The following is a 27,148-nucleotide window of genomic DNA, read 5'->3' as shown; positions in this document are numbered from 1 at the left end:
GACCTATAATCATATTTAAAGCTACTTTTTTGCTGTTTCATAAATCATTTGGTGTCATAACGGTCCAAGTGTTTAGGTTTCATACAAAATCCATTAAAAGCCCATAATATATTTTAATAGACATGTTTTTTCTCAAATCAGTGTCAATAAACAGAAAGTTTACTCAAACTCAAATGGCCTGTTTATTGATTCTATTTGAGAAACTAGTTAGAAACTTAATGGATATCTCGGTGAGGCAACAAATGAATCAATAAAACGTACATTTTTAAATATAGCACTTTGTTTTATATACACATATATTCATGAAGATGGCTAAAAAAACAAGTTTCTTCAAAAGAAACTATTCTGCTCACTCATATTCCTAATTAAATAGTATTTATGAGACAAAATGAGCATAACAATAAATAACTTCATCCTGTGCTTTCTTTTTTTTTCACATACCAGTTGTACAAACAATAAATTATAAAATCAGTGCTGTGTATTTTCAGTGAAACGGCCATTTCCCATTGAGACGGTAAAACAGTACTGCATACATGGAGTAAACGGATGAAATCCTGGAAAAAGTTCAGGTACCAAACACTGAATCACATGAGTTCATTCAGTTACTGCATCTGTGTGAAATGAATCAAACAACTTCACAAATTAAACAACTGCAGCAGGTTTAAAGTCAACATGAACCCACTGCGCTTCTGTAATGTGATGCACTTCTAACTGAAACTGGATGTAAGATGAGAAACAAATAGTGCAAGACTTTTGCATTTCTTTTTATTAATTTTAAAATGAATTTTATTTTTAATTTGATGAGATGGTGTCAAAGTCAAATGATATCAAATTACTATGAAAGATTATATTTGATATAATAAGTGCAGGAACATGAATGAAAGTAAATAGAGTTGAATCATGTTGACTTTAAACTGATTTCCGCTGCTCATAAAAACACACACACATGAATCACATGTATGTTATTGAACGATCTGAGCACACATCACATATCTGAGAAGTGGTGCTAATTTGCAAGAGCGTTTGCATATGTTTGCATATGAAGCATGAAAACACACTCCGTGTCATTATTTCCTTCAGCTTCAGTGTTTCACTGTCTGAGAAATGAAGTTATGAGGTTGAACTGAGGTGAAAAATGATTCAAAGGAATGTTCCGGTTTCAATACAAGTCAAGCTGTTCATTAACACAGACAGTAATTTCAACTCCTCCCTCAATTTTAAAGATTGTGTTTACAGTAACTTACAATGGAAGTCTATGGGGCAAGACATTGTATCAGAATGTCAGAAAATGCATTGTTTTGAGCAAAACAAAACAAACAAAAAAACATTAAATGTGTCACCTTGTCTGTGCAACATTATGAGAACATGTTAAAGTCACCTACATCAGTAACAAATAACCAGAAGTTCATCTACAAAGAACAGAAATATGTTCTAAGAATGTTGCGCTAACGTTACCATAAGGTTATGAAAATATTATTAGTTCAAAATGTCCAGTTTTTAATTTTTTTTTCTCTTGGTTATGTGAATGTTAAGGGAACGTTCCATTTTAGAATTTTGCAAACATTATGGTAATGTTACTTTCTCTGAACGTTCCGAAACAAGTAGCAACATTTAAAAAATGTCAGATAAACGTTCCATGAATGATGTTGAAATAATGTTTTTGTGCTAACGTTTTGAGAACATTATTAAAGACCAGATAACTTTAAATGTTACTTTAATTATTCTGAATTGTTCATAACTTTAAAAGAACCTCGTCAGAACATTCTAAAAACGTTTCTTGTTAGCTGGGCTTACGGTTCAAATAACACACATTTCTGTACATAGCAATTAGTATACAGGCTTTAATAAACATACATGTTTCACATTTCTGTTTTAACCCTGTGTTTCTTGCTTCATAGACGTCCATTGTAAGTGTTTCACTCTAAACAATGCTTTTGTTTGTTTTAAACCCGAAACATTCCCATGAACGAGTAAACAGCGCGACTGCGAGCGAGTGAGCGATCGGCTGGCGTTATTGCGAGTATCAAGGGCACACAGTGTCGTTTGAGCCCTGAACACAGAACATGACATACATTTACAAATCAGAGCCCTGTTTAGTATTTCTGTAACAAAGAAAGGAAGATCAGTTCAATGTGGGAGTTTCAGACTCAAACGGACATAAACATGGAGCACAGAGGAACAAACACATCAACGTCAGCTCAAACCCTGAAAACGAGCGCTCAGTCATATTCCCAGTTTGTCTTAGTCTTATGAGATTTACTCTGGAAAATCAGCATTCTGCATTGACCTTCCATTCCTGCAGTCCAAGCTTATGGGTGACAGCGATCAGTAAATCTGTTGACAATTGTTGACAACTTGGTCCAGCTTTATGCAAATAAGCTGTGACATAATGCGATGATGACCAATGGGAGCACAAATCCAAATAGTTGAATAATGCAATCAAGTAATCTGACAATCCTAATTATTTATCTCCACAATCACAAAGGTTCTCATTTGAGAAATTACTTTTTAGATTTTGGAATCAGAATTATTGCACTTTTGCGCAAGCACACATCAAAAGTAAATTAAATTATGCTTTATATCGTGCAGCCCTAGAGTCGAGTTAGAATGGCTACTGAAGTTGCGGTCACATTAGCAAAACTGCAGGGATGTTTCGTGAACCAAAGCGGTCCAATGTCTGCTGTCTATAAAGCAGAGATGCATGAGGTGCCACTCACACTGAAGTCACTTTGAAACTAAGCAGTTTTCTGTTGGTCAATGGAAAAAAAAGTGTAACCTAAGTGGGTAAGTTTTTTTGCGCAATCGTTGGAATCCAATTGGAATGACTTGATTTCACAGAGCAATGGAAAATCTGATTGCAACTTAACATTAAACTCTATGGCAGTGGTTTAAATCACTGGGAGTGTGAACTTGAGGGGCGGGGCTTTTGAATCAGTGGGTGGGGCTTTGTTAAAGGGGCGTGGCTGAAAGTTGCCACATTCAAGGCTAGAGCCAAAGCTCCTTGTCCGAGACACAACGCAACACAATAAGTGTTGCAATAAGTTATGAGAACATTATTTCTGAATGTTTTTAAATGTCCAGTTTTCTAAATGTTTTCAAAATGTTTAAAAACTCAAGGGGCGTGGCTTTGCCAAATGGGCGTGGCTGAACATTGACTCATTTGAAGCCAGAGCCTCAAACACTATAGAAATGCTTTAAATCACTGCCAGTGTGAACTCAAGGGGCATGGCTTTGTCAAAGGGGTGTGGCTAACCATCACCACATTCAAGGCTAGAGCTAAAGCTCCTTGTCCGATTCACAACGCGATTGTGAACACTAACAGAATCCCACAGTGATCAGAACGCAACTGCAACGGTTCAGTCTACGTGCTTCACGAAGCTCAGTCAGGAAGTTCGTCTGATTGAGGGGTCCTCAACATTTTTTAATCAGGCAGTGTTTGAAGACTGACGGCCGGGCACTGAGCGGGCAGCTCTTGGACAGCTTCCCTTGAGGGTCCTTGCATTGCACCGTGCGACTCTGCCAACCCGTATCGCAAGTTCTGGAGCACGTCATCCATGATCCCGTCACCCAGCGTGGCCCTGTGGGCGTCGTCGTTGGAGGCTCCGTCGTCGCAGGAATCTCGGTCGTAAACGTCACAATCTCTGCCGAGGACAGTGCCGCGGCGGTTCCCGAAGTCGCGGCGACCGTTCGCGGCGGAAGTGGCATTTTGCGTGGCATGAAGAAGCTGTAGCGGATGTCTAGTGGTTTCTTAGCGTCCGTGGCCAGAATCTGCACCACCAGGCTTTCCTGAAGGGCCCCGGGGCCCATGCTGTGAAGGGCCTCGTCCCGCTGACTCCAGCCGGTGTAGTTGAGAACGGAGCCGTTGAGGGGGATGATGGTCTCGGACGTGGAGATCATGAACTTCCCGTTGAGCAGGTATTCTCCTCCGGGCCGCCGCAGCGCTAGATACGCTGTGTAACGCGACTGGCCTTTGGCTTTGTACTGTCGGACCTTCAGGTGCGTCGAGCCCTCGGGAACCTTCACCACATCTGTGTAGCCCTTACTGCAGAACAGAGACAACATCACATGACTTTATTACTCATTTTGTCTTAGTCCAGTACAAATATCTACATTTTTTAAAATCAAGATACATTTACTGGAGAAGCAAAATGGCTTAAGATATTAAGTCTTGTTTTCCTAAATAAAAATGGAGTGAATTTATGCTTAAAACAAGGAAAAATATGGAAAGCCAATGGAATCAGAAAAAATATTTTTCTTACCCTTTTGGCACATATTTTTCTTATTTTAAGTATAAACTCACTTCATTTTGATACTTGGGGGGGGGGGGGGGGGGGGGGGGGGTGTCATATTTTGTATTTCTTGTTGCTTCCAAAACAACTATCCAAACATTCTTATATACATAATTCAAATGGAATAAAAGAAAATTTTTCTGACACCACTGGCAATTATTTGTTCTTGTTTAAAAGGATCAGCTCACTTAATTTATATATATATATATATACACACACACACACACACACACACACACACACACACACATTGAGATCTCTGACTTTTCCAGACGAGCTCGCACTGTAAAAAAAAGATTTTCTTCCTCAGTATTTTTGTCTTGTTTTCTAGTATAATTACCTACAAATTCTGGAATTAAGATGCATTTACTTGACAAGTAAAATTACTCAAGATATTTTGTCTTGTTTTCTGAAAAAATTATCAAAATTTTGTTAGTTTTTGCTTAAAATAAGAAAAAATATCTGCCGATGGGGTAAGAAAAATAATCTTGTTTAGCCTTTGAATGAAGATTATTTTTCTTACCCCATTGGCAGATATTTTTACTTGTTTTAAGCAAAAACGAACAAAATTTGGATAATATTTTCAGAAGACAAGACAAAATAAGTCGTTTTACTTTTCAAGTAAATGCACCCTGATTCAATAATATTTAGGTATTTATACTAGAAAACAAGACATAAATACTAAAGAAGAAAATATTTTTGGCAGTGTGTCTGAGAGAGTGTGTGTTAATGGCAACTTCACCATAAATGAGGGAGATATTTGTACCCAGAAGTGATAGAAACCTGACAAAACCTCCTTCTGATGACGTGGCCGTTTTTTAGGGTTTGGTTAAAAACAATACAAGTGAAATGTCTCCATTAGTGTGTGTTTTCTAACCTCTTCTTGGTGAAGTTTCCAGCCACTCTGATGCAGCTGTTTCCGTCGCCGCCGCAGACGCCGCACTTGTCATACTGAAGTTTAGAGCCGATGATCCCGTCGCAGCTGGTGCGAACACACTTTCCCTTCACACACACTGAGCTGCTATACGGCCGGCACTCCGTCCCATCAACCACCTGCAGGAACACCACACAAACCAAACCTCACCTGCTGTTTGGCCTTCATCTATCGCTACTAAAGAAAATAATGGCACAAATATTCAAGGTTGAATAAATATATCACTAACAAAAAGCACTAAAATACCATGCTTTTTGGACATGATATTAATAGAATGCTTTGCTTACATTCCCAATAAGTTATCAACACTGCAAAAAATATTTTCTTGCTTAGTATTTATGTCTTGTTTTCTAGTATAAATATCTAAAAATTCTTGAATCAGGATGCATTTACTTGAAAAATATTTTGTATGGTTTTCTGAAAATATTATCCAAATTTTGTTAGTTTTTGCTTAAAACAAGCAAAAATATCACAGCACTTGCATTATTATTGCTCTTTTGTTGGTTTTGATTGCTTCTTTGAATAAAAGCATCTGCTAAATGCCTAAATTTAAAGCGTTATGCAGATGTTAAGGGAATGTTCCATTGTATCATTTTGCAAACATTATGGGATGTTACTTACGAATGTTCTCTGAACGTTCCGAAACAAGTAGATACATTTAAAAAATGTTACACAAATGTCCAACTGAACTGTTTAAAAAAAAACATTCTGTAACAGATGCGTAACCAATGTTTTGTGCTAATGTTTGAGAATATTATTAAAAACCAGTTAACTTCTCTTAACATAACTGCAAGAACGTCTGTTCATAGCTTTTAGAGAACCTTGTTCTGAGAACGTTTCCTGTTAGCTGGGTTTGAAGCACCATGTGACCCTTCAAAGAACAGTATGGCATTTCTATAATATCATGTCGAAACGATGTAAATCGTTCCGTATGTAAGTGTTATGAGATATGGGTGACTCCCTCACCCGCTGCGAGAACACGACGTAGTATCCCGTCCCTTTGGCCCTGCAGGTGAGTTTGCACATGTCTTTGGGAAGCACGCCGGCAAACTTGGGAACCCATTCCACGAAGGTCTTCACTCCTTTGGGGTCCGTCTGAGGGCCGTTACGCAGCTCACACTGCTCCTGGCGGAAACTCTTACCTAACACAGACAAATGAGAGCAAATATATTCCATGCACAAACTGAGCTAAATGTTTGCTGCTGTTCTTAATACAGTATTTACACTGCAAAAAAGCTTTTCTTACTTACATTTCTTTGTCTTGTTTCCAGCCAAGATATCTAAAAATTCTTAAATCAAAGATTTTCCAGACAAGTAAAAATTATTGTCTTGTTTTCAGAAAAAAACTATCTTCATGGAACATGATCTTTACTTAATATCCTAATGATTTTTGGCATAAAAGAAAAATGTATAATTTTGACCCATTGTTGGTTATTGCTACAAATATAGCTGTGCTACTCATGACTGCTTTTGTGCTGCAGGGTCACAATTTATCCTGAAATCTCAATGTAATGTGTCAGCTACCTACTTAATGTTTCTCCTGACGGTATCATATTAGATAAAACTTTTGACTGAATTTATGGCAATGCATTCTGGGATTGTGGGATCTATTAGGGATCTACGTGACGCTGCCTCAGAATTTGTTGTATTTGCATGTGTTTACTTCTGTTACTTCTGCATTATTTGTGCATGCATGTGTGTTTGTCGCTCACCGGCTGAAGGGCACGGCGTGACGCTGCAGGAGCGGTACACGGCTCTCTTCCCGGTGCAGAAGCGGCCGTTGTTTCGGGGAGGAGGGTTGTTACAGAGACGATGTGCAAACTGGACACCACCGCCACACGAGCGAGAACACGAACCCCACGGACCCCAGGAGCTCCAGCTGCCGTGATTCGACGTCTGCGAGCAGACAGAGATTATCAGACATCAATTAATGAAGAGCAGAAAACACACTGACATTAGATTTTTCTGTATTTGGCTGAGCAGTAGTTTGGGTGGCTCTCCAATGTACTAGATTTCTCTAATACATCAAATAAATAAGCTTGACCAAAGTTCTTGTGGGGAGAAGTATTTGAATAGAAGAATTGAAGGAGCAGTGTAGCAGTCATCCTGCAAAAATTATTTTCTTCCTTAGTATTTTTCTGTTGTTTTCTTGTATAAATGTCTACAAATTCTGGAATTAAGATGCCTTGCTTGACAAGCAAAATTATAAAGATTCAAGTGAAAAAAAATCAAAATTGTGTTAGTTTTTGCTTAAAACAAGCAAAAATATCTTTCGATGGGGTAAGAAAAATAATCTTGTTTAGCCTTTGAATTAAGATGATTTTTCTTACCCCATTAACATATATTTTTGCTTGTTTTAAGTAAAATCTAACAAAATTGAATAATATTTTCAGAAGACAAGACAAAATATTTTAAGTCATTTTACTTGTCAAGTAAATGCATCCTAATTTAAGAATTTTTAGATATTTATACAAGAAAACAACACATAAATACTAAGGAAGAAAATATTTTTTGCAGTGTAACCCTTGTAAGAGTGCTAGCTTCTTCCAAAGTTCTGTCCAACCTGTGATGATAAGAGTTAGAGTTATACTTTATTGTCCTTTGCAGGAAAATTCTTTTAACGTTCAATTTAAATAAATGTAATATAAATCACAGCATTGTAATATATAAGCATTGTTCTAGGCTGCCGTTCCCAAAAGCATCAATGCTTTCTTATGATACTTTTGGGAAATGCAGCCCTGTTTGAATGCGGACTTGGCAACTGTAGTTCTGTCTTTATACCTAAAGACAAATGGCTAGAAACACTAGATACTGTCAGGACCTCCCACTGGAGATCCTGTAATCTACAAGAATATCCTGAGGAGTGCTGTTCTTTTGTTATTCTAAATGTATGGACCATTTGGGTCACACCTTTACAGACAGTTTCTGATGATGGCATTTGAGGCCCAGTAACAATGTAAATGCATCTAACTAAAGATACACAGAATCTTTCAACATGAATGGGCCGAGCCGTGGAAAGAAGCGAGTGTTTCATGTGAAGGCGTGTGTTCATCCATTCACCGTCCCGCAATAAACAAGCTCCGAGCCAAAAATGAGCGCGAGACCTGAATGCTGGACATTCAACGAGAGGAAGGGTGTGTGTGTGTAAGAGACACAAACAAACACACATACATGAAGAGACACCCAAACAAGAGCAACAATCTTCATTGCCTCTAAAACACTTAATGACCTCTGAGACGTGGATAAAAATACCAGCCAGACGAGATGATGGGAAATTCCTGCCGGATAAATGTGTTTGATACTAATCTAGTTAAGTCAGAACAGCGAGATGCACGAGGATAATAGTGTTTATATAATAGTGGAGATTCAGATTCACATGTCTGACGCTCTGAGCTGATGACAGGAACCTTCTGGAACATTATGAACAGTAATGTTAACAGAACGTCCATTCAACGTTATCTGGGCTTTAATAATGTTCTCAAAATGAAAGCACAAAAACGTTGTTTACACATCACTAATGTAACACATTAGTGTTCTTAAATGTTCGTTGGACGTTCGTGTAGCATTTTTAAATGTTACTTGTTTCAAAAAGTTCAGAGAACATTCAAAAGTAACATTCCAATAATGTTTGCAAAATGATACAATGGAATGTTCCCATAACGTTCGCATATCCAAGAAAAAACATTTTTGAAACATTCAAAAAGCTAGATATTTTGATTCTTCACTGAACATTCAGAAATAATGTTTTCATAACATAATGGGTACAAAATGCTCTTAGAAGAACGTCTGTCCTCCACAGCAGTGCTGAATCACAAAAACTGTGCTAAATATAAATAATAAAATCCCAGTTTGGGGTCTGCAAGATTTTATTTGATTTTATTTTCATCAAGGATGCATTAAATTGATCAAAAGTGTCAGTAAAGACATTTATAACGTTAGAAAAGATTTCAAATAAATGCTGTTCGTTTGAACTTTCTATTCATCTTTGAATTCTGAAAAATAAAATGTATCACGGTTTACACAAAAATAGTTGTTTTCAACATTGATAATAATCAGAAATGTTTCTCGAGCAGTAAATCAGCATATTAGAATGATTTCTGAAGATCATGTTTTTATTTTTTGAATCTAGTTTAAATGACTGTTTGCTAACTCTAACACTATAAAAGAAAACTTTTTGACATTTTAGTTTTTCCAAATCAGGGATGATTTTGTCAGATTTTGTGTATTATTATATTATATTATATTATATATTATATTATAATTTTCTATTCTGTTCTGTTGATTTTAATAATAAAAAATAATTGATAATATTTTTATAATTTTATTAAATGATGAAATTTATATATATATATTCTTTAATAATTAGCCTTGTTTGCATATTAGAATGATTTCTGAAGATCATGTGACACTGAAGACTGGAGTAATGATGCTGAAAATACAGCTGCACATCACAGAAATAAATTATATTTTAACACATATTCACATAAAACAGCTATTTTAAATTGTAATAATATTTAACAATTTTTACTGTATTTTTGATCAAATAAATGCAGCCTTGGTGAGCAGAAGAGACTTACTCCAGAAACATTAAAAATCCTACCGACCCCAAAGCACTAGTGAACACAATGTAGATGCTATTGTGCAGGTGAACGTCTGAAAAGGTTGTGCTGAAATGTTGAAGAGGAATAAATAGGATGAAGTGAGAGAGAAAGCAGCAGAGAGAGGGATATTGATGGAAGGAGCGCAGGAGTCTTAGAGAAGATGATGAGAGATGTTCAAGAGCCGCTGACACGCTCCTCAGAGCCGGAGAAACTGGTCTGAAAGAGGAGATCTGATGTTTATTATGTGAAGGAGACGGCGGTGAGAGAGATCGATCACGTGAAGCCCAGAGAAACACTGCAAACCAGATGAACATGGGTGCGGTTCAGACGGACAAACAAACCAGAGCAAGTTATTTAAATACGCCACAGGACAAACGTCTCTAACGTCCTCAGAAAGAGCAGGCTGGATGACTGGTCTCATGCAGTGAAGTTTAGCTGTTGAGCAGAATGACTATGACCAGCACAGGATTGTTATCGTTAATTATAATTACAACTATTAAAAAGATTGAAATAAAGCTGAAATAAAATGAAAAAAAAAATATAACTAAATGAAAATTAGAAATGTTAAGGACAAGAAGAAAAACACAACAAGAACAAGTAAAATGACATAAAAACACATAAATATTACAATTAAAATGAATATAAAATATTGCAAGAATATTAATAAATTCTGAATATGAATAAAAAATAATACATATATAATATTTTGAATTTATTTGGATTAATATTTTGAATTTATTAACAATTTTGGACTAGCTTTTATTTTAATATATTCAATTATTATATAAATAATACTAAATTAACACTGAACCAGCTCAGTTATAAACACTGACCAAGATAAACCAGCATAGAAACACTAGTCAACACAAAATGCAATTTGGAAGTGCTAAAATTATGAACTGAAACAAAACTAAAACTAAAACGTAAATAAACTGAATTAAAATGATAACTTTTTACAAATATTACAAAATAAATGAATAAATATAATACAAATTACACAAGAACACAACAAAATGGATGGCTAAAATTTGAATTAAAATATTAAATTGATTATAAAAATAAAAGCTAATTAAAAATATAAATTACAAATTCAAATAGTATATTAAAAAGTACAGAAATAACACTGGACCGGCTCAAAATCATCACTGATCAACATTGTCACGAATCCGGTTCGTGGTCTTCCGTTCACTCGCCACAAGAGGTCACCTCTCCATCATATTGACTCTCACACCACAGCTCACACTGGACTGCATTTCCCATCATCCATTGCACTGATGACACAGCTGTCATCAATCACACGCTGCACTGATCACACAGCTGTCACCAATCACCCGCTCACCTGAGAGCTATTGCAGACACTACATAACACCCACTCAGATCCTGTTCAGATCGCCGAGTATTGTCTAGCGTTTAGCACTCTCCTAGTGTTAGCTGCTTTACGGAGCCATTGCCGTTTTAGTTTCTAGTTCCAGTTTTAGTCTAGTCTCGTTGTGTTTCCTAGTTACTGATTCTTGCCTACGTATCTTGGATTAACCCTTTGCTTGCTGTTTCGGACTGTGTTTGCTCCTCGCCTGGACTTTTGCACACGTTTGCGGATTACATCTCTTGTCTAGCCCTCTGGATTATGTTTGCTGTCATCTGATTCAAGCCTGTTTAGGATTGCTCTTTTGTCTTGCCTGTGCCATACCTGTTTGCTGTTTTTCGACCCTGCCTGTGTTTTTGACCATGTTTCATAATAAAGACTTGCACATGGATCCGCACGCCTCCCGTCTCTTCAGCTCCGTTACAAACATAAACCAACCTAGAAATTAAACTAGTCAACATGAAATACAATTTGCAGTCTGTTTTAGTAACATAATGTGCTTGATTGAGAGTGAAACAGGTTATTCAGTGAGAAAAATCTTCATTTTTTGGATGTCAGCCAAAAAGAAAGTCTTTTCAGAAGAATTTCAATGAAATATTATGAAGACAAACACATCATTTGTTAATTTCCCATCTGATCTTACCGAGTAGTGTCTCTTTCGGGTTTTGTCCACACATTTGCCCTGTAGACAGATCCGGCCCTTCCCACACGGTGTTCCCTCCACGGCCGGAAGCTTCTTGGTCAGGCACACCATCTGTCCCTTCCTGATGACGGCGCACCAGAGACGAGCGCACACGTCCATCCCGGGACAAACGGTGTACTCCGGCCCGAAGGCCAGGCGGCACTGCTGGACCGCATCGTAACTCTGACCCGGCAGCTCCTCCGGACCCAACAGAGGCATTCGAGGAGCGTCCAGCAGACACTCGGCTACACACACCACAGCAACATGAGTGGAGGATTTTCATTATATACATTGTACAAAATTACTGATTTTAATGGAAAAAGACTGTAAAATGTTACAGTAAAAACCTATTAAATGCTTAACGGTCAGTTTCCCTACTATATACAGTGAAAAACGGTATTGGACATAATACATACCAGTATAACAGTAGTATACCGTTTTTGGAAGGGAAAAAGAACGTATAATTTACAGTGAATAACTGTAAATTGACATTCCCAGAATTCCCTGTGTTACATCTCACATTAGGTGCTTTTTAGTTGAAATAACTGTTTATTTTTAGTTTTTTTAGCTGTATGTTACATCCAATGTTGTTTAATGTTTATTGCACTATTTATGTTACCATGATGGTGTTTAGTGTTTGTGTGAACTGTGCACCTTCTATATATTTTAGTATTTAAAAGCTGCTTTGGTTCATCATGTGATTCTCATCAGCTCCTGCTTTTGGTGGTTATCAGTGTATTACAAAGGTACAAAACAGATTTCAGTACTTCAATAGGCTGGTATATTAACATTATATTAGTTAATGAATTTACGGTATTTAAATGTAAATTTAAGTTAAATCTGTAGAACCTAAAATGTTACTACCGTATTTTTTACAGTAAAATTCTGGCAACCACAGCTGCTGTTTTTTTACCATAATTGTTTTTTTTACAGTTTATGTACAGTACTTTTCAAAAGTTTACAGTCTTTTTCAACTGCTTATACACAAAATCTTTACTTTACTTGTCTTCTTAAAAATCTTAAAAAACAGGCAAAGTTTAGAAAATGTGTGTATGCAGTTGAAGAAACTGTAAAATAATTAGGATGTGTTAATGTTTGTGAAAGCAGTCTCCTCTGCTCACCAAGGCTGCATTTATTTGATCAAAAATACTGTAAAAATTTGAAATATTATTACAATTTAAAATATCTGTTTTGTATGTGAATCTGTGTTAAACTGTAATGTATTTCTGTGATCTGCAGCTGCATTTTCAGCATCATTACTCCAGTCTTCAGTGTCACATGATCTTCAGAAATCATAATAATATACTGATTTACTGCTCAACAAACATTTCTGATTATTATCAATGTTGAACACAGTTGTGCTGCACAATATTTTTGTGGAAACTGTGATACATTTTATTTTTCAGGATTCACAGATGAATAGAAAGTTCAAAAGAACAGCATTTATTTGAAATAGAACATTTTTGTGACATTATAAATGTCTATACTGTTAATTTTGATCAATTGAATGTGTCATTGATGAATAAAAACATTAATTTCTTTCCAAAAAATCTTCAGCAATCAATCAGCAATAATAGTGTGCAGATGTGTTTTTTTTATTTTATAGACTGATTGATTGATCGATTGATTTTTTTTCCCCACACAGTGAATAAACAGTTTTTTTCTATGCTGGTTACAAAATAGTTGACAGTAAATTAAAATAAATGTCTTAAGTCGCTGGGTATATTTGTAGCAATAGCCAACAATACATTGTATGGATCAAAATTATACATTTCTCTTTTATGCAAAAAATCATTAGGATATTAAGATCATGTTCCATAAAGATATTTAGTAAGTTTTCTACTGTAAATATATCAAAACTTCATTTTTGATTAGTAATATGCATTGCTAAGAACTTAATTTGAACAACTTTAAAGGAGATTTTCTCAATGTTTAGATTTTTTTGCTCCCTCAGATTCCAGATTTTCAAATAGTTGTATCTCAGACAAATATTGTCCTATCCTAACAAACCATACATCAATGGAAAGATTATTTATTCTTATTCTAACCATACAAAATGTGGCAGTTTTTGAGGATGCAACATCAAATTCAGTCATTTTGAGCTGCGATGACCTGAATTAAAATCCTGCTTGAGTTCATGTGTAAGCATGACTGTTTCTCACCGTTTCCGTCGTCGAAGAAGTCAGTGATGGTGGCAGAGGTGCAGCGGCTCCAGGGTTTGGACGCGTCGATGGAGGTCAGGATGGAAGACATCAGCCGCTTGTCTTCAGTGGAGCCAAATCGCTCCTCACAGAACTTAGAGTCATCATGGGACAGACCCAGCAGGTGCCCTGAGACACACACACACACACAAACAGGAAGTGATTTCATCAGTGTGTGTGAGAGCGCACATGTGTGTGTGTGTGTGTGTACCTGGTATTTATCACGTTAAACCAGTGTGTGTGTGTGTGTGTGTGTGTCTGTGTGTGTGTGTGAGTGTGTACCGATCTCATGTGCCACGGTGAAGGCAGCGTGAAGCCCGTCGTCCTCGATGATTGCGCAGCTCCGCTCCGGCGAACACACGGTTCCCACATCAGCCATACCCAGAGTATCACACGAGTGATGACCGCACAGATCCTGCACACAACAGCAGATGTAGTATCATTTATACCTTTGATTCATATTTTAAATGAGCTTTTATTTTTAGAGTTTTTGCTTTGTTTTCATTTTAGTAATTTTTTTTATTAATTTTGTTGTGTGCTTAACTGTGCCTAAATATTTATTACAAAATGTATTTTTAAATATTACTATATATAATACATATTTAAATTTAAATATAATAGATATTAATAATAATATATTTCATATTTAATATAATTTATTTCATGCATCTAATCATTGGGTTGATACAATGAGCATCTGTATTGAAATAGCTAACTAAAACTATTAATAATAATTTTCCTTAATTGAAATAGAGGAATAAAATGAGATATAAATAAATAAAATTACACTTGAAAAACTTAAATGAAAATTAGAAATGTTGCTCTGGCAGAAAACTGAAAAATAAAGTAAAAATACTAAAATTACTAAAAATGAAATAATGCTAATAATTAATTTTTTTAAAATAAATGATAGTAGTGATTTTAATATATATATATATATATATATATATATATATATATATGAACATAAATGACAAACACACTTAAAAGAAAACAAACTAAAATGAAAATGAAAACTGAAAATATAAAAATAAAAGCTAATTAAAAATACTAATAAAATCTATAATAGAATATAAATAATACTAAAACAACATTGGTGAGCACAAACCACCAATTTTAGTTAATTTCAGTTAATGTTAGTGCTTCAGTTTAAACTTATTTTAGTTATAGTTTCTGAGGCAATATTGCAAATTGTCATTTAATAATTTTTTTGTCATTTATTTAATTTATTTTATATTATTTCCTCACACAACACATTACAAAGCCAACTATTCATAGTATTCATATGCATATTAAGATTTAAAAATGTTTGCTATTTTCATTTAAAAATAGATTTTTTAATTAGCTTTTATTTAATTATTTCAGTTGTAGTTTTAGTCATTTTAGTAGTTCAACTTAAGCTTATTTCATTTCTTATTTTTATGTTTTTCATCTAATATTTCTGTTCCCTTTTAGCCTTATTTGAAATAGCAAAAATAATTGTTAATAGTTCCAGTAAATGACTATAAATGACAAAGAGACCAATGAAAACACTTCACTGAATCTGTCTGAAACTCTTTCAATGAGTAGCTTGCCTGTAATTCAACTACTTTAAACTACTTTATGAATGATTTGCAGCGTCTGATGCAACGGTTTCAGAGCATCAGCAGCAGCACAGAGCTTCACTGACCGTCCTGATCGTGTTTTCACTAATGATCCTCGCAGACAGACGAGCTGATGATTGCAGTGCGAGTGAATGGAGACGGCTCTTCCCACGCTCACATTTATAACAACAACACAGCGAGTTTGGCTCAAGACGTCAGCGGAGCGACTCTAATCATTGAGCCTTCAGTCTTACAGCTTCCCTCTATTCTGTCATACACACGCTCTGCTGCAGTAAATATGAGTATTTGCCATCATGCTAGAGATAAAAACATCACTCCCCTGTTGAGTTTTCACATGAACACAGCAACTTGATATGGAGAAATATTGTGAGGAATTCCTGCCTGAGGATACCAGGGAAATATGTTGGCAAAGCAAGAGCCGGAAAACGAGGGAAATATTGAGGGAAAATTACAACAACAACACAGACGGAGAGATGCATGCATGCACTGCAAAAAAAAAAAAAAGGTCTTGTTTTTCAATAAAAATCATTTAAACAATGAAATAAGAGAATAAAATATAATTTCATATTTTAAACATAAAATACAGTTTTGTTGGATTTATGGTTAAAGTCAGCATGAAATAAAAATTCACCTGTTTTCTAAATGCACGCTAAAACAATTCATTCATGCACATTTCTCTCTGGTGACGTATATGCAGGACTTATAGAAAACTGTCTTATAATCATTTATAAGCATTTTTGATTGCTTCCATTGTCCTCATTTATAAGTCGCTTTGGATAAATGGCTAAATGTAAATAATCGTCTCAAGTTGTTTTAAGGATGTCCAGATGCATTTACTGGAAAGCAAAAGGTTTTCTGCACTAAGTATGGAGGTGCCAGAACATCAGCTCACACCCAAACACGCGGGACCGCTGATATCCAGACGCCTCTCGCTCTGAGCAAACATGTGGATGCAGACCGCTCTGATATTTGATTCTCCAGCACCGCGAGTTTCTGTCACCTGCTTCTGATTTACGGGGCGTTTCAGGGCCAGACGTTCGGCCTCGACCCGCTGATCTGAGGTCTGCTCTCACACGTCCATCAGCGACGAGAGGAACATCAGCGCTGATCTGAGTCGCATGTCTGGCCTGTTTGGATCTACAAACTGAGAAGGATCACATACAGCAAAAAATATACTTTTTACAGCCAAATATATATTTTAAATATAAGCTAAAAATATGTTATAAACAGTGAAGCTCACCGAAATAAAAATTTACAATTTTAAAAATATTTAGTTTCAACCTTCATATACCAAAATATATTTCAAAACGTATTTCAGTGGCAAGAAAATACATTTCCAATTTCCAACAGGCTACATTACAGACTACGTTATATGTTCACCTATAGACACGTTTTCTTCAAATGTGACATGTTCAGTGTTATTTTAGCATGATTAAGATAATATTATAGTTTTATGTTGAATTAGATTTTCATTTTAAAGTTTTTGTATTTTGTGGGTTTTGACATTTTTATTAGTTTTTGTTGTTTGCTAATATTTTGAATTCTTTTTTTTATATTTTCTGCTTTCATGTTAATTTTAGTTAATCTTTTAGTAATTTTGTTGTTTTTATACATTTTATTAGTTTCTGCTGTCTCTGTTTCTGCTATTTTATTTAAGTTTTAATTTTAATTATTTTTGTCAACTTAAAGTAAATGAAAATGTGTAATCTTGTCTTGTCAACTAGGTGAAATAAAATCATTGTGATTATGTTTTATATTTTATTTCATTGATTTTCTTTTAATTTTTTTTTCTTTTATGCTTTTAGTTTTAGTTATAGTTAACTAAACCCTGAAGTGAATGTATTTTCTTGGACTGAAATATATGGAGGGCAAAATATATTTTTAAATGCTTATAATGCGATTCTATTGTACAGAACGTGAAAATACAGACACCAGCCACCATAGTCCAATATTTACCGGGAGCCAGAGCGCCTGACATCTCGGCAAATTTAAAAGTGCTGGCTAATGCTAAACGTAAATTCAGTGAGATTGTTATTCACGTCGACGCTAATGATGATGGAGATCACTAAAAATAATGTTAAAGAGGTGTGTGAACTTGCAAGTACGATGTCAGACACTGTAATATGCTCTGAAAAACATGTTTCTAGCATTTGTAAAACTGCATTTTTCCATCTTAAAAATATATCTAAATTACGACCTATGCTCTCAACGTCAAATGCAGAAATATTAATTCATGCATTCATGACCTCGAGGCTAGATTATTGTAATGCTTTATTGGTGGTTGTTCTGCACGTTTAATAAACAAACTCCAGCTGGTTCTAAATGCAGCAGCTAGAGTTCTTACTAGAACCAGGAAGTATGACCACATTAGCCCGGTTCTGTCAACACCGCACTGGCTCCCTATTAAACATCGTATACATTTTAAGATCTTGCCAATTACCTATAAAGCCCTGAATGGTTTGGCACCTCAGTATTTGAGTGAGCTCTTATCGCATTATAGTCCTGCGATCTCAAAACTCTGGCCATTTGATAATACCTAGAATATCGAAATCAACTGCAGGCGGGAGATCGTTTTCCTATTTAGCTCCCAAACTCTGGAACAATCTACCTAATACTGTTCAGGAAGCAGACACACTGTCAGTTTAAATCTAGATTAAAGACCCATCTCTTTAACCTGGTTTACACATAATACACTATCACATTTCTATAATTCAAATCCGTTAAAGGATTGTTAGGCTGCTTTAATTAGGTCAACCGGAACCGGGAACACTTCCAAAAACACCTGATGTACTTGTTACATCGTTAGAAGAATGGCATCTACGCTAATATTAGTCTGTTTCTTTATTATTCCGAGGTCACTGTAGCCACCCAGATCCAGACTGTATCCAGATCAGATGGTGGATCAGCACCTAGAGATGACCTCTACAGCCAGGACACCTAGATGAGCCCCAGAGACTGACCCCCAGTGAAGACCCTGTCTCCAAGACGGCCACCGGGACAAGACCACAGGAACCAGATGAGTCCTTTACACAATCTGATTCTGCTTTAGACTAGATTTAAACTGCTAATTTTGTCTGGCCAGAGGAGAACGACACTATTTCGACAAACTATTTCCCGTCTAAATACTGTAAAGCTGATATAAAGCCACTCAGCTGATGTAAAGCTGCTTTGACACAATTTGCATTGTTAAAAGCACTATACAAATAATATTGACTTGACTTGACTATAAAAATATATTTATATTCTTAAAATATTTTCAAAAACATACTAAAAATGTATCGGCAGAAAATATATTTACGTAAATATATTTTGATATATATCTAAAAATATACATCTTTTGCTGTATGGGATCAAACGACACCATTCCTCTAACATCAAAAAAGCTCCTGAAAATCCTTGTTTGCTTGAACAAAAACCATATTCAGTATATCAGCCATATCAGCTCCTCTTGTGTCAAAAACTAATTCTTCATCCTACTGAGTTTCTCGGCAGAGGCCGGATCCGATCGCAGGCTGTTGCTACTCAACGCTGGCACGTATCGTAAGGATTTGGGACAGCAGGACGCAGACGGATGGATTCAGAGCATCCAGAATATCTCAGAGGTTTTCAGTGAACTGTCAACGTATAGCGGCTGAAAACGTGTGAAATGCCCCAGACAGACAGACGCTACAAAACAACCGTCACATACGCTAGAAACCACGGCAGGAGACATTAGAGACACACGCATGATCACCAACAACATGAACAAACTCTCTCTCATATTCCTGAACAAATACTACAGTATTTACTCTGTCTGTACGCATTCACACACCCTCTGTGTGTATAGTACATAGAGAGAGAGTGTGTGTGTGTGTGTACAGTACATAGAGTGTGTGTGTGTGTGTACAGTACATAGAGAGAGTGTGTGTGCACAGTATATTGCCTTCAGGAAACAAATAAAGATGAACTGAACTGAACTGAGTTGTGGATCACATGACTTCAGTGGTACTTGTACCTAGGCTTGTCATGATCATGTATTTTGTCATACAAACAATTGTGATTAATGATGTCATTCTGTTTTGTTCATGTCACTTACAGTGTAAGCATAATACATTATTTTACCTGGAATCATTTAATAAAATAAGTGCATACAATTTACTTGAATGCTGTGAAAACTTATATTTACATAATTCATTATTTATGATCAATATAATATAATATAACATAATATAATATAATATTTTTGACATTTAAGCTCTTTAAGCTCTTAAATGTCCCTTATTTGGATGGGGAAATGTCATAGAAAATTGGTGTTATTTACAGTTTTTAGTAGTAGTTTATGTATTTGATTATTTGTTCATTTAAAAATTTTGTTATGCACTTTTGCCATTTTTATCAGATTTTTTAGAAATATTATTACTTAGCTTTAATTTAATTGATCTATTTTTTCAGTTTTACAAATTGAAAATTAACCAGATATTTATATATACATTTAAATTTAATAAAAATTCATAAAAATATCAATAATGTTATTAATAGCTTTCATGCTAATTTTAGTTGAAGTATTTCTTCCCATTTGTATTAGCATTTGTTGTTTTTAAATATGTCTATATAGTTTTTATTAATTATTTCAATTTCAATTTTAAGTTATACAAAATGAGAAATGTGTTAAGTACCTGAAATAAAATTTCAGTTTCAAGTTTTTATATTTAAAATGTTTTATTATATTTTATTTTATTTTAGTTAACATTAATTTTTTTTATTTCAAGTAATTACATTTTTAGGGTTTTAGTTTTAGTTAACTATACTGCACAATTATTGTGGCTCTCTCAAATAATTGCGATTATATCAAATAATTTATCAATAATTGCAACAGGTCTTCTTGTATCTATGGTGACAGATAGGGAGGAAAATCAAGTAAAAAATGAAGCTGCATGACTTATTTTCAACAATTCACATAATATAGACAGAATATAGATTCCAACAGCTAATAGTGAGCGTTCTGTTGGTGTGATGTGGATCACGTGGTTTGGAGGCATCATTAACGTCCTCAGACATCCTCAGAAGTGTTAATGAATACAATATTTGACTGAAAGGTTTTCATTGTTTTCATTGTGCTTCAGGGCCGGATGAAGAGCACAACATTACAGCAGCACAAGTCAGATCAATTCATATTAAATCAGAAAAAGACAAATATTAACGTGCGGTCTCATTAAGTTCACTTAAAGGAATTGTTCAACCAAAAAAAAAAAAAAAAAAAAAAAAAAAAAAAAGATTATTCTGTCTGTATTTACTCACCCAAACATCATCTGCATGTTTAAGAATAAACTGAATAAAATTAAATATATGAAAATGGGGAAGTCGTGCGCTAATGGTTAGAGAGTCGACCTCCTGATCCAAAGGTTGTGGGTTTGAGTCTCGGGCCGGCAGGGATTGTAGGTGGGGGGAGTGACCCCTCAATACCAGGGGTCTCCACCCTCAATACCACGACAAAAAAGCAAGGCACCGTGTGTGTGTGTGTGTGTACGTTGGATGGGTTAAATGCAGAGCACGAATTCTGAGTATGGGTCACCATACTTGACCGTATGTCACTTCACTTCACTTTAGAAAATAACGTACCAACAACTTTAAAACGAATCGATGCTGTTAACGAAAACAAATATGAGATAAAAACACTTTTGCAACCATGCAATTTTAGCTTTCAAGTGCAATGCTGTACCGGGTGTGCTACCGAGCAAGCTTACACCAGAAAAGCTGTACATATGGAGCTAGTTATGTGATGCAAACATTTAAATGTATTCATTTACAAATCATGCATTTGGTAAAAGTGTTTTGAGCTCATAGTATTGAGTAAGGAAGTGTGTGAAAATAAGGCTTAACATCGACAATCTGCACTTGTTACCATAATTTGTGTGAAAGGGAATAAAATATGTTAGTGTTTTACTGCCACTAGTGTGAAACTGCAGTGAATTGCATGTGTAAGTATGTTTTTTGCAAAAATGTAGGTTGCGTGTATTTCCAATGAGGCCATTCATTTCCCAGGGAATGCATGAATTTATAAAATGCATACCTGAATGTAATGTAAGTTGCTTAAAGCATCTGCCAAGCGCAGATGCCAAGTTCCCACAATGCTTTTATAACCTAAATTTGTTACCTGGGTTGTATCTTGAATGCAACATTTATCAGCTATTGCAAAGAAGGTTATTAGTGAACAATAACTTAAATTTCAGTCCATATCTCTTCAACGAGAAAATCATATGACTCCACTTAGAATATAATGTATGAGTAGCATGGACTATTTCATGATGCTTGCTTCCCTTTTTGATGCAGTGAAAATCCCTGTCAACACGTTTACTGTTTAGAAGAGAGCAGCACGGACATTCTGCTAAACTTCTTCTTTTGTGTTTCACAGAGGAACGAAAAGTTTTAAACTAAATGATGACAGATTCAAATTTTTGGATGAGCTGTGCTCAGTAAATATAAAAAATAAATCAGTGTTAGTCATGAAGCAGAGGACACTTTGAGAAACTGTGCAGCAGCAGCAGAGAGGAAATGATGCTTTGCTTATTTCATTTCTTTGTGTTTGGCTTTGGCGGCGGTTCAGAGCTCTCAGTGGGTGTCTGTGGGCTTCTGCCCATCATGGCTTGTTGACATGGTGTACTTCACAACCACACACTCTTAAACACACACACACACACACACACACACACACTGTACGCCACCAGGTGTGTTAGACTCCACTCTGCCAGAGGAAAGACACCGCTGCCAACAGAAGCTATGCCTCTGTGGAATCTGGTGTGGCAGCTCTTATGAGAGGAAAACGACGTCAGCAGCATTACAGATTCCAACCGAGGGCACCATGGAGTGAATACCAGTCTGCTAGAGGAATTAGTTTCATAGAGGAATAGTTCACCCAAAAATGAAAATTGAGTTTCCTCATTGGAACACATGTGGAGAAATGTGTCATTGCATACGTGTCTCAGCAATGGATGCTCTGCAGTGAATGGGTGCCGTCAGAATGAGAGTCCAAACAGCTGATAAAAACATCACAATAATCCACACCACTCCAGTCCATCAGTTAACATCTGGAGAAGACAAAAGCTGTATTTATCTAAAATATGAGTCCATAATAACTCTTCCTCCAGTGAAAAAGTGTTCTGGTCTGAATCAGGAGAGAAATCTACACAGATGCCAAAACAGTCCAGAAGAGCATTTATTATGGATTATGGACTCGTATTTGAGTTAAAAACGTCTTAATGCTGGATGTGTTTCAGCTTTTGTCTTCTCCAGATGTTAACTGATGGACTGGAGTGGTATGGATTATTGTGATGTTTTTATCAGCTGTTTGGACTCTCATTCTGACGGCACCCATTCACTGCAGAGCATCCATTGCTGAGACACGTATGCAGAGACACATTTCTACAAACCTGATGAAGAAACAAACTCAACCTAATCTCAGATGGACTGAGGGTGAACACTTTTTCAGTTTTGTGTAAACTATTCCTTTAAAACTATGCATGACGTAAATATCACGCAAAACAAGATTTCTTGATAACACTTTAGAATAAGGTTTATTAACTTTAATTAATGCATTAGGTATCAATACTTTCAAAGCATTCATAATCAAGGTAATTTATGCACACACTTGTACAGTATATCTTTAACATTTCAAGTTGTATAGATTAAAATTAATGTAATATGAATAAAAAAACAAGTATGTGTATAAATTAACATTAACAGATTAATAATGTTAAAAATGCTAAAAATTTACAATTAGTTCACAACATTGCTATTTTAGTATCAATGGGAAACTATTATAGATTTTTAATTTTGTTTTTATTCTTTTTTTATTCTTGTATATTCAATGTCATTTTAGTTAAAGTTTTAGTGATTATGTTGTGCATTTTGTCATTATTGTCTTTTTTGAATACATTTTTATTTTACTTTTAGTTATTACCTCAACATAAATAATAAATTAAATTAAAATAAAATTAACTATAATAACCCATCATTTTAGTTAACGTTTTAGTAGTTTTGTTGAGCTTTTGTAATTTTCATTATTGTTTCATTTTAAAAGCATACTTAATTTTTTTATATTTTTATTTCAGTTTTAGTTGAAATTATTTTAGTACATCAAGTTAAACTATATGAAAATAAAAGCTGAATAAATAGCTGAAATAAAAGAAGTTTACTGTTTTATATTTCATTCTATTTCAGTAACGATTTATTTTATTTCAAGTAATGAAAAAAGTATTTTTATGGCTTTAGTTTTAGTTACCTACAACAGCTCTGGTTCATGATGCCAAATGCATTAACTAATGTAAATAACTGAAAAATCTAAAGATATTCAGGATAACATCTGAGAGCTTGCTTCCCATGCAAACGGATCTGGTTTTAAGGATGTTTAGATAGTTTTACTATAGAAAACAAGACAAAGTTACTGATGAAGTGCAGGATTTTGGCACTTTAAGTGCTCCAGTGAACAAGACCTCGCATGACTTACATGCACCACAAGCCTCGTCTGGAAACAAGACAAGCTCCAAACCACAAGCGCGGTGTTTGAGAGGCGAGGAGCCTGCGCTTTACTGTGGGATCTGTGAGGGGCGAAACCAGTGTGGTCTCCAGCCCGGGACAGCTTTCATTTTCCTCACAGCTCTCTGCTGCGGTTCATGGCACTCAGATCTCGAGAGCGTCTCGCTTGAGGAATGTGCACAGACACACACTGTATGAAGACACACACTAGTCAGGGGACCGAAGACACATGCCTAGAAAAACAGCAACAAAGGAAATAATTTTGCAGTTCACTGTGGAACAGGAAGGGAGGGAGACTAACGTTCCCACAGTAGTCGACACATGATCGGATCCAGCTGACCTGGTCACACACACACACACACACACACACTTGATGCTATCAGATGGTAATACTATGGTACACTGAGATATACCACGGTAAGGTAATGAAATTCATGTACCAAAGCATTTATATGGTGCTACAAGGAACTTCTCCAAATAGCATGGTAGTACTGTGGTGTTTTTTTTGTATGTGAAGCATCATCATGTCTAAATCAGGGGGGCGGGGCCAAAAGATGACTTTGAATTAGTGAATTATGTTCTTTTTTTTTCAAATGCTTGCACTCAAAATCTTAACTTGTCACACAGTTTCTGAAAGCTGACACTCAAACAGCAGAAGCACACACCAAATCTGCAAAACCATACAATAATTTTCAACCTTCAACTTCATAAAACACTTTTTAAAAAACACAACACACAATTCTCTATGTAAGACACAAAAATCTAACAGTAATTAATATTATGACAAAGATGTTTGCTTTTGAGACGTGTTTGTGATATTTTGAATGCAGTGCTTCATTATGCAAGAGATGTGAGGCATTTTATATTTTGTTTGTGCAATTCTTGGATTTGTGTGTAAAGTAAAAAAAAAAAAGAGGCAACGTTTTGAAAATGTGTGTAAGCAGTTGAAAAAAAAAGCTGTAGTTGAAAACACAATGGCTCAGTGATGGAAACACACGGTGATGCTTTGGGACTGAAATAAAATGCTGCTGTGTTTGTACCTGCATCACTCACTATGTAAACACAGTTCACCGAGGCTGCTGCGCGTCTCTGTTTTTACCTGCCTGGTGAAGAGGATCGCCGCGTCGTGGTGCTGCTGATGATCATCATCCAGAGGGTTCTGCTGATTCTGCCATTTACAGAAGCTCTTGAGCGTCGCGGCGGCGTTCTTGGACACCTCGATGCCCTTCTCGTTCTCAGGCAGGATCGCGACTTTAACCACCGACAGGCGGATGGGGTTCTCGATGCTGGCGTGGCCATAGAGTTTGGACGCGATGGACGCGAGCGTCAACAGGTAATGGTGCAGGTCCTTGCCGTACTTCTTCGTCATGGACGCGTCCGCGACCAGCAGCAGCTCCACGTGCCGCGCGCGGGACACGGAGCGCTTGCGTCGCGTCCGCGCGTCGCGCTGCGTCCGCGCTTTGCGGTCGCGCGTGCCGCAGCTGTGCCGCGCGGGCATCGCCTCGAAACCGAAGCTCTCACGCGTGTAATAGTGGAGAGCGCGCGTCGCGTCGGCGTCCTCGACGACGGGCTCGTCGCTTTCATGGCCATTCGCTCGGATGAGCGGCGTTACGGTGTACCGCGCATCATGCACCGCGAAAAACCCGTCGAGTCCGCCGCCGCACAGATTGAAAAGCGCAAGCGACTGCGCGTTTGAGTTGACGGTGCCGCGGTAAACGCATTCCCGACGCGGCGGCGGCGCGTTTGCTTTCAAACCGAAGTGATGAGACAGTAGAGACTCATCCCGCTCCATATCCAGCTGAAAGCGCTGCTCGTCTATATACAGAAGATAACCGGCTTTTCCTCCTCCGTGATAAATCCGATCCACGGTGCGCACGACGCCGCGGACAGGTGCGAGCAGAGACGCGTTCGCAGGTGGACGGAACGCAACGGAACCTTCCAGAGCGCAACACAGCAAAACGATCCGCCACATTATTCCATGTAGTTCAAGCCGGTGCAGAAAACTTTTGGAAACATTACGATCCGAAACGCAGCTTTAACACGACTTGCGTGAGGAATTGGAGCCGGACTGATCCATGAGTCCCGGTGCGCATCTCACGCGTCTCGGAAATAAACGTATGAAGGCAGGAGGAGAGAGGAGCGAGAACTAAAGTGAACTTGGAGAACAAAACACAAAGTTTCTTCTTAAAAGCACCAGAGAGAGAAAGAAAGAGAAAGAGTCCTGCCCCTTTGCGCTCGCTCTCCACTCCAGACCTCCTCCTCTCATTCTTTCCCAACACTCACTCACTCTCTCTCTCTCTCTGTCTCTGTCTGTCTCTCTCTCTCTCTCTCTCTCTCTCTCTCTCTGTTTGTGTTCACTGTACAGGTTCATCTTTGTTAGGGGCCAAATGTTTGAAAATATCCTCACAAACAAGGTTTTTTTAAATCAGCTTCAAATCTAATGTCAACAGGTTTTAGTTTTAGGGTATAGAAAACGCACCATTACCTTAGTATGAACAAGGCAGCTGCATGTGTTATAAATGCGTGCAAATCAATGCAAAGTCAAGGAAAGACTGTGTTTCTTCATCCCGATGTTCTGTTTGCTTTCTAACAGACACAAAACTGACTCAAAACCGTCATATTGAGGACTTTTTTAATTTTATAAGAGCTGATATTTGTGACCCTGGACCACAAAACCAGTCACAAGGGTCAATTTTTTGAAATTGGGTTTTATAAATAATCTGAAAGCTGGATAAATAATCTTTCCATAATCTTTCCATTGATGTATGGTTTATTAGGATAGGACAATATTTGTCTGAGATACAACTATTTGAAAATCTGGAATCTGAGGGTGCAAAAAAAATCTAAATATTGAGAAAATCTCCTTTAAAGTTGTCCAAATGAAGTTCTTAGCAATGCATATTACTAATCAAAAATTAAGTTTTGATATATTTACAGTAGGAAATTAACAAAATATCTTCATG

At 36.5% G+C, this 27,148-nt stretch overlaps 1 protein-coding gene across 1 annotated transcript; it reads right to left on the bottom strand.

Moving 5' to 3' along the window:
* Positions 1 to 267: 267 nt before the first annotated feature.
* Positions 268 to 26,470, bottom strand: LOC306873586 (A disintegrin and metalloproteinase with thrombospondin motifs 5-like). Its single transcript, XM_079422997.1, has 8 exons — positions 25,285 to 26,470; positions 14,353 to 14,485; positions 14,032 to 14,199; positions 11,831 to 12,114; positions 6,936 to 7,119; positions 6,190 to 6,365; positions 5,167 to 5,342; positions 268 to 4,042 (listed from the first exon to the last, which is right to left on the bottom strand). The coding sequence occupies exons 1-8, from the start codon at positions 26,155 to 26,157 to the stop codon at positions 3,412 to 3,414; spliced, it is 2,625 nt and encodes an 874-aa protein (XP_079279123.1). The 5' UTR covers positions 26,158 to 26,470; the 3' UTR covers positions 268 to 3,411.
* Positions 26,471 to 27,148: the final 678 nt, after the last annotated feature.

This window comes from Barbus barbus (genome assembly GCF_936440315.1).
Source record: "Barbus barbus genome assembly, chromosome: 8".
NCBI classification, from domain to species: Eukaryota; Metazoa; Chordata; class Actinopteri; order Cypriniformes; family Cyprinidae; genus Barbus; species Barbus barbus.
Note: the sequence above shows the minus strand (reverse complement) of the source record. Positions and strands in the feature narration are given on the sequence as shown.